We start from the raw sequence: 9,229 nt of genomic DNA, 5'->3' as shown, positions 1-9,229 counted from the left end.
AAAATTTCACCCAGAATCATATACAATTCTTTAGCTGACAACAATCATAAACATCCTGCCACTCCATTGTATAAGTTAAATATTAATAAGCATCTGTAAACATCCTGCAATTCGTCTGATATAAAAAATACTATAATAAAAACAATGCAGCATTTCAAGCATTGTATAGTTTTAAGTTTTTTTGGCTCTACACACAAGTTGGCATCACTATAGTGGGCAAAACCAGGGTATGTATATACATATATATATATACAGGTGTGCACGCACATACGCACTGCAAACTAAGTACTACCTATATACACACACGCATATGCAAATACTGGCAAGAGAACAACATTCATAGGTATGGCATTTAAAAGTCTACCGATGGTCAGTCTTGATGATGACTTTTACGCGAGGAAGAGTTTCTACCTACTCAAATCCTTTGTAGGCTTACACGTAAATGCTAAAACTAAATTACATGAGCAATCTCCAAGGGGGACTGAAGTACTCTTTAAAGCTAAGCACGTGCCTAAGTCCCAACAGATCTGTATGTTTGCAAAGACGATGAACTTTCCTGTGGAGCAAATGGGGAATGAAGGCCAGAACCTACCAAGCGCGCAGCAATTTTTACCTAAACCAGTATAAATCATGTTAGATGTTTTAATTTTCTATTGAATATGTTTCTGAATTGGGTCAAAATTGTGTGTTTCAGCTTTTTGCTACAAAACACAATTCAGACCCAAATATGAATTATGCAGAAAACTATACAGCATCACATCTCCGCGACATTTCCATGTGCACTTTGTGCACCCATTCATGCAAGTAGGTGGATGTTACTACAGAATTAACTAACAGGTGTACTTGACTGGAATACTAGTTTAAGTGACAAGCCTGGCTAATGAGAGGAATCAACCACGTTGGGTTGGGAGCCTCTCAGGAGCTTTGAAATACCTTTAGATTAAATTTGCTTTTTTTACGTGCCAGAACATATACCGCAAGTACATTCACGTGATTCCATAGCGGTCGGCATTTCAAGATACCTGCTCTGGACGTATAGTTGCGGCCGTTAGAAGTTTTGTTAGTAGTAACTGATACGTTTGCTGTCACCGTGAATTAAGACAGGAAGTTGGTAGTATTGGATGTCGTTAAATGATTTGTGTGTGATGACAGCAATGAAGAAGCACCAGATCTCTGTTGCAGAGATCAGGCCCTCTTCACCTCTCAGAAGCTCCTCAACGGCTTGTACTCTTTATGTACAAATCCCATCTGTTGCACATCTCGCCTTCTGCTGTGAATATTATCTCGCCTTTTGATGATCCCCTCAACATACAAGCTTCAGCGAACTGATAGAAGGTAACTGGCAGCTCTAGGGAGGTCCCATGTTTCAGCTCTTTTAGGATTCAAAGGACATAGTGTAAGGGAGTGGCTAATGAAACGAATTATTTCAGGACAGGTTCACAAGCTGTGCTCTTTAAGAGGGGGGGGGGAATGGCAATTTTTGTCACATGTGGACGCCCGCATTGTTCAAAGTGCATGTTTTAAGGAGACAGAGATCCAGGACACAAAGTACGGACACCACGAGTGACAGATGCCTGTAGAAAATCCTCTGAAATCTGGCTAAGCAGTACGGTCCAAAGGCCTGTTTCAATATAGAGATGGCATCTTGTGAGAGGACAGTGCCACTACAAACTTCACGGGGGTATCCGCGTGCCCACGTGCTTGCTATAAACCTTCACAAACTGTTCCGATAGAAAAATCTTACGCTCTTAAAATTCTCATTAAGATCCCCCAGGCCTGATTTGTCAGCACACGTGCTCTCCCTCCCTGAAAAGCAAGACAAAGCAGCTTCGAACGGCTTTCCTCATCCACCCCATTCATGTAATAATTGGCTGTGACTGCAATGAGAATTAGTCCCGAACAGAGCTTACCTCAACTAACTCGGGGAGAAAAACAGTCACGTCTGTAACTCTTTCCCTGTTAATGACATTGCCAGGTTATTAATTAAGCTAAAATTTTTTCTATCCAATTAACACTTTAGTTTATTAAAAGTAGGACTTAAAATGCTACTTTCCTTTAAAGATTCCTAGTAGGCATTTGGGGCACTGCGAGGGTTTAGGTTTTGGCTTTTCACGCAGTTTCCATCCTGAAAACAAATTACCCAATTTTACTTGTAGTTCATTTCTTCCTGGTTTCATCTTCCTGTTCACATGCCCTAGTATAACATAGCAATACCTGGATCAAACACAGCTTCCTAGAAGAATTGCTTCCAATGAATTTGGAAAAAAAAAATAAATAAAAATTTTAAAGTACTTCAAACTTTGTACCATATCGCCTTTACTTCCAGTATCTTTTCAATCCTAACACTAATCTTCCAGTCATACTACAAATATATTTTTCCAAAGTGTTTGTTCCATGGAATAAAATACAGCTTAGTCACTTGTGTACTTGTCCTACTAGTAGCTACCATAATTTGTAGTATTTTCAAAAGTCTTAGCGGGTGGAGTTAGCAAAACCACCTCTCCTTCCAAGGGCATTCCAGTAGCTAGTGTTAATTGTTAGTGGCATGGCAAGCTAAAGACAGCTTTTAGCGGGGACTGCAAGAGTATAATTTACAGGATTTTTGTCCACCGTGGCTATGCTGGAGCTTGGAGCCTGAAGCCCTGCTCAGTCTAGATTTCCTGGAATATGCTACAGATTTCTCCCAGCCTGCCTGTCCAGCTCTTCTGAACAGAAACGGGGGGAGACGTGCGAGGGTCTCATGTTGCCAAGCAGCTGGGAAGTCATCCAGACACAGGAGCTGGGAAGCAGCGTGAGAACATTAGTAGAGACACGACCTGCGTTAAACAGAAATTATGTACCAGCTTCTTCTGCCCTTGCTAATATAAGCAATAGGTTATATGAACTCAAACTCCCATCAAGGAGTTTATATAAAAAGTGCTTGTATCAACTGGGAGACAAGGGCTTCAATTAATTTGAAACAGATGTTCACAGTTTTACCAAGCAAATGTATGAATTCTGTGCTGACTGCTCTGAAGGTGGTAGGTCTTTAATCACTGCAGCTAAATTCATTGCAGTTTGTCCAGGAATACTCTCAGGTCTGTAATTGCCAGCATATTGTTAGTTTGCTAAAGTGTTAACAGTGTTAATATTTTATTTTTTTACAGTTGATGAGGGAATGATGTTTTAAGTTTAATTCTATGGTCTGGAAAAAAACCCCCAACTTTCAAAAACATTTTTTTTTCAGTTAAAATATTGAGAGCAATCGCTATTGAGCCTACAGAAGTTGCTATGAATTTTGGTATTAGCTCTAACTGGCTACAGGAATAGCCTCCTGAAGTCTCCAGATGGCTTCCAAATGGAATATAATTTCTGAGAAACAGACTGGACTTCTGTATGGCAGAAATGAGCATTTCAAGTACATAAGCTAACCATTAACAGAGCTATGAAACCTAATCCAACAGTAGTAGAAAAGAACTAGAAAATTTTTTTCTTTTGGTAAAAAAGATCAACTTCCACACTATATTCTATACATAAATACAGACATTTATACAACCAGTAAAGATCATCTATTGATAATTACCGAATGATGCTTTATCAATCGTGCTGACACTACCATTCATCTCTGAAGAGGCAGCAGAGATATTTTAAGTCCTGTCCAAACTCCTCAGCTTCCTCAAGCCATCAAAAACTCCTCCTTTTACTTAAGACAGCAATACAGTCATGTACAGTTCCTGCAAACATTAAATCTTCACAATTAGAATAAGCAGCAGCAAGCACTGATGATATGAAAAAATCATACCACAAAGCATCCAATCTATGAAAACAGCATCAAAAAAGTGGGAGAGCCCGTGGTATAAATGTAACACTCAGGACACTGCAGTTGAGAGGTACTTAGGTCACTGGGGTGAAAAAAGAAATTTATAATTACTTATATAATTTTCTGCGGCTCCCACTTACTCACATGAGTGACAAGATGATTTCCTGGTTGTCAGCTGAATATATTGCTCCAGCTCGGTTATCCTCAACAACATACATCACTTGTGACTTTACCTTTCACAAAGACTTTTTGCACTGCTAATTATTAGTTACCAGAGCTGTCAAACTTATATGCAAGAACTTAATACTTAGGGGCAGAGACAGACCAATGGAGAAATAATAGTAAACACTAGTAATGCAGTCATTAATAGGAAGCATCAAGCAAAATGGAATCACTGTGGGGGTGGTTGTCTTACAAGTCCATTGTGGAATTATCTATGTATAACATGTAGTTTTACATCTATTTTTAAAGTTGGACTATGGAACATCCTCTCATATTTGCTTTATATATTAATTTTCCATTACATGTGAAAAAGGTCTCCTGCCAGTCTTCCCGAAAGGAAGACGAGATGCATCGAAAAACAATGATGATTTTACCCTTGAAATAAGATCTGTTCATTATCAAGGCATTATGGAATTTTCATTAAGTGAATTAGTATTGCTGAGTTCAATTAAAAAGTCAAAACTGGCAGCTATTTCTCTACAAAAAGCATAGGAAAATATGAAATGGGCCATTATATAAAAAAAAAAAATCAATTCCTCTTGTTTGAATTACAGTTCTACAACATCACAGTATGAATTTCTTTGGGCAGGGTTGGAGAGAGAAAGATGATTTCGATTGATTATTATTTACAGGACCAAGCATGTTTACTCCAGTCCCAAAGTAAGAAATACTGGATTGAAATAGTCTGGGAGGGTTTCTGATCACACGCTTTACATTTTACTGTTCTTCCAAGTTTAAAATAGTTTTCTTTGAAAGAGAGGTTTGAGAGAAAAAAAAAAGTGGTTAAGGAGAAATGCACAAAAACGTACCATAAAGAAAATTTGTAATTGCCATCATATAAAAAATTTCATGTTTGAACAATTTTTTTCTTTAAACTATTGTAAAAAACCCTCAACACCTACAACCATGAGTTTGCCCGATTTCATTCCGTTTCTAAGAACAAAAGGCATTAGGCATTATAAAGGCAATACTTGGATGACCCGAATCAGAGGTTGCTACAGCAATTGAATACAGTGAACTGGAAAAATCCCATTCAAAACTGACAAAACAGAAGCATGCACTTTGCAATCTGCTGCCATTTTAAAACATGCATTTCTCCTCTTCCTCTTTCTGAGGTGTAAGGCATTTCATCTATATGAATACCAGCTGCTTCAAAAAAAATGCCGATTGTTCTGTATTCCTTTCAGATTTTAAGGTATGCTGACTGACCATGCAAATTAAGTGTATTTGACTAGGGGAAACAAATTCATCCGGTAAACTCTGTATAGTCATCTTTTGTCTTGATAAATCTAGCATGTTGAATTGGGTTCCACAATATCTATTGGGATAACTTGTGTTCTAAAAAACTAACTACTTTTAGGGGATGCGTTTACCTTATTTTTGCTGAAATATTGGGATGTATGCTTTGAAGCACTTTAAACATCAGAATTAAATTATAAAGAATTCAGTTCATTAAAAATGTAGCTATGTGTGTCCTTAGTTCTAGGAGCTGGGACTTCTACAGCAGTAAGGAAAAAACCCCCGATACTTGGAAATTACAATAATCATGAGATAGTAACACTGTGTTCAAAAGCCTTTCTTTAGAAAAGCCACATCCCTAAACACAGTTACGACCCATGACCTCAGCAGAGAAACCCTGTAAAATATTTTGAGCCTCCTTGTCAGATGCATTTGGATTTGATAGCCAACACTAGTCTAAGGCATAAAGTTGCATAAAATTTGCTCTCCTGGGCATCTAATAAATACAGCAGAAATAATGCTTACAAATTTCTTTCTACTTGCACGTGTAAAAAAACCCTTCTGCTTAGGACAATCGAAGTTAAATTCTTTGGTGGTCATTTAAAAAAAAAAAAAAAGAACTATACAAAGACAATTGATCATTAGTCCTATACTGAGGTAATTTGAGGAGTGCCACAAGAAAGTTGCGTTACAAACCACATTTGCCCATTTTCCCTGCCTAAAACCAGCTCCCTTTTTTTAATGTACTCAGCGTAGACCTCTACAGGGACCTGAAGAGATCCTGTTCCATAGCCCATCTTAACACATTTCATATAGCAAGGCTGAAGGTAGTAAAGAGAGTGTATCCTACAATCAGGAAAGCAAGGGAAGTTCTTCTATGTATTCTGTCCTTGAATTGACCAGAAAGATTAACTACGTAGTCTGCCGTAACATCTGATATATTAGCACGCTGCCACACGTTAAAATATAGCGTAGCTTACAGAGAAACAAAGAGAAAAGGAAATATAACGTGCAAAGACGTGACAGATGCCATCTGAACTTCATTAAAGGGGTGAATGTCAAGTACATTAAAAAATATATAATCTTTCCATTGTTTGCCTAACTTCCCATTGTTTGCATATGCTTTTCATACAACAGCCTGAAAATCATGTCACTTGGCAAAGGGATTTTGGTTTGTTTTTTACAGAACCCCTAATGGAACATAGCCTTTTACTTCTGTTTGTTTACCAGAATAATCAATTATGTCCACAGAGCTCCCAGAGTGGTGCCTGTCGAACCTACAGCAACAAGAGCACATAGTACTATAATTGGATATAAACGAAGCCTGGTTTGGTCCTTTTGTTTTTGTGGTTTTTTTTTTTCAATAAAGCAATGAGGGGAATAGACCTTACTTTCCAAGGGATGATTCCCATCTACTTTCCCAGGGATGATTCCCATCATACTCACAAGAAAGGGAGGGCAAAGCCAGGATGCAGTACTTGACGTTGGCCCCTTCAGACAGGGGAGATGAGATAAGCTTTGGAAAAAACAAATGAAACCTTACTCTGCTGCCTACGAGGAAAACATAAATGGATATTAAGATACTTTTTAACCAGTAAGAAATGTCAAAGCTACTTGATTAAGTAAAAGTCAAGTGTTCCTCGCGCTGCAATGACACGTTGTTAGGAATAGCAAGCAGACAGCAATTCTGTGCAAGTTTTCTGGCAGGTGGTGCAATATCATCTCATCTCAAACATTTAAGTAGGTTTTTTGGTAGCTATATGCAAATTCTTCTTCTACTAGATTAATATTTTTGTGAAAAATTAACCAGGAAATTCAATTATGAAGCTATGTTTCATTTAAGTAAACTATAAATAACCTTATAAACTCTGGTCTAACGCAGTTTCTAAACAAAGATAGTTTTCATTTTTTAACCTGTTTACATTCATGGATTACTATCTTGCATGTGATTCATCTTTGCATGCATAGTGTAAAACCTTAGAGTTTGTTTTTTGAATTTTTATGATCTACCCATGTAGGAGTGCTGACAAGAAACAAACTGATGCCTTTGTAAAGAAATGCATACAGAGACGTTTTTAAATTAATAGTTAATTAGTGATGAGTAAAAGCTTACCCCACAAAAATCAAATCAGCTGCTACATTTTAAAACTCTTCTTATGTCTGATAAATAAAATGAATTTTCCTGTAAAAAATTTTCATTAATGTTTCAATCTGCTTTTTGAACAATAGAATAAATAAAGCCATTAGTGCCTAAAAGTTCAAATATGCTACAGCTGTTTGAGATAACAGAACTACATTAAAATGCACCATGAGAAAATCCTTTATCATTTTCCATGCAGGAAGCCAATTGATATTTTTGTGAGGTACCGGTCTTTCAAAAATACTCATAAGTTAGTTACCTGATATACCTTCTGTACATGGTATATTTAAAAATCTAACTGTACAGTGTTTCAATCGTATATAATGCATATAATCTGCTGAATATGGCACAAATGCTAAGTTTCCACACCCACACATCCTTTGCCGTAGGAACACATTTTAGGCATAACACAACACTGAAGAATAGAAAAGTGCCTGAAACCGGAAAAAAAAAATAAAAAATAAAGCCACTCAAATAGTAATAAATTAAATCTCATTCAAACCGATATAAAAGTTGTTCAAGTGTTTAAAGTATCAGATGTGTCATGCAACAGAACAACAGACGATTCAGGCAGGCACACCATGCGTTAGTTTGCATTCACGGTATCACAGGGTTATCTCTCCCCGCTTCTGCGTGGCCGGCGAGTGCTGGGTACCTGCGGCACTGCTAGGCTCACGTGCCGAACCTCCGAAACCTCTCCGTCTCCGGCACAGGAGGTTTTACGGAGCTATGCCTCGGAAGGATAACCGGACAACCTCATGCTGTATAGTGGTATCTTGCTGCAGCATAAAGAGAGGCATACTGAGCTGCATGGAAGCAAAGCAATCATTTCTTGATTATATTTTCCAGTCAGTGCAGTTCACCATAAACCAATCGATTTACCAAAATGTGCTTATCCGAACTGGCCAAGTTTGCACACCGAGAAAACGTCTTCACGGAACATGTCACCTTTTCCTTTTTTTTTTTTTTTTTGGCACAAATCCTTTTGTAGTCTTGCAGCAAGCTCTTCACCATACAAGAATTCAGAGATACTAGCCTGTACAAACACTGGTGCTTATTCTTCCATAGAGTAAACTACAAAGACAGCCAAGTGCCTGCAACAGCTTTGCCTCTCCAGCAACTTTCCCTTCTCTCTCTACGGAGAGCACCAGCGTAATTACACTTCAGACAAAGGGGTGTTCTTGCCGAGCTCTTTAATTCCCTGGAGAATTCGCTTCATATGACCCACTTTCGTTATCCCCAGGTCCTACAGAATCAACAAAAAAAAAAAAAAAAAAGAGAAAAAGAAGGAAGTTTATTTACAAAAAAGGAAAAAAACCACCTCATTATGATCTAGCCATGCAACAGATATCTAGAAATGTGCTCGCTGCAGTCAACATTAGCTAAAAAAGATTCCATGGCCCTAGCAAGTGTTGCCTAATAAAATAATTGCTTAGAGCATACAATGAATCCTTCTCTGTCTTGCAGACAGAAAATTACTTACCTGCAATAATGACAACCCAAGGCACTGCAATATCTGTCAAAAACATCTTTCACTTGACTTCTGAGTATAAAACCTCTCACCATTTCTGGCAAAAAAAGAACAATCTCCCCCTCCTCTCTAATACAGCATTAATGCTTGGTAGGATGTGATGGATTAGAGCTTCTGTCCAGCAATGTCACTTGATCTGAGGCCCTATGATGTCTGTTTTAATCAACAAACACACACATCCCCAGTTTCTCAAGGGAAAGTGGATGTAACGGCTACAGGCATGTAGGACAACTTCCCTTTAGAGAGCAATAGAAAAGGTAAGCGTTTGTTTTTCATTCCAAAAAGGTGACGTCTCCCA

General features: G+C 38.0%; 1 protein-coding gene across 3 annotated transcripts in view; it reads right to left on the bottom strand.

Annotated features, from left to right (window-relative positions):
• Positions 1 to 8,402: 8,402 nt before the first annotated feature.
• DGKH (diacylglycerol kinase eta) overlaps positions 8,403 to 9,229 on the bottom strand; it is a 163,577-nt gene continuing 162,750 nt past the window's right edge. For all 3 annotated transcript variants that reach the window (XM_049815766.1, XM_049815765.1, XM_049815764.1), the window contains one exon: positions 8,403 to 8,646. In XM_049815766.1, the coding sequence (XP_049671723.1) occupies positions 8,557 to 8,646 (90 nt within the window). In that variant the 3' untranslated portion in view covers positions 8,403 to 8,556. The remainder of the gene's footprint in view (positions 8,647 to 9,229) is intronic.

The sequence above is a fragment of the Accipiter gentilis genome, chromosome 13 (genome assembly GCF_929443795.1).
Source record: "Accipiter gentilis chromosome 13, bAccGen1.1, whole genome shotgun sequence".
Taxonomy (NCBI): domain Eukaryota; kingdom Metazoa; phylum Chordata; class Aves; order Accipitriformes; family Accipitridae; genus Astur; species Astur gentilis.
This window is presented reverse-complemented; position numbering and strand designations above follow the sequence as displayed.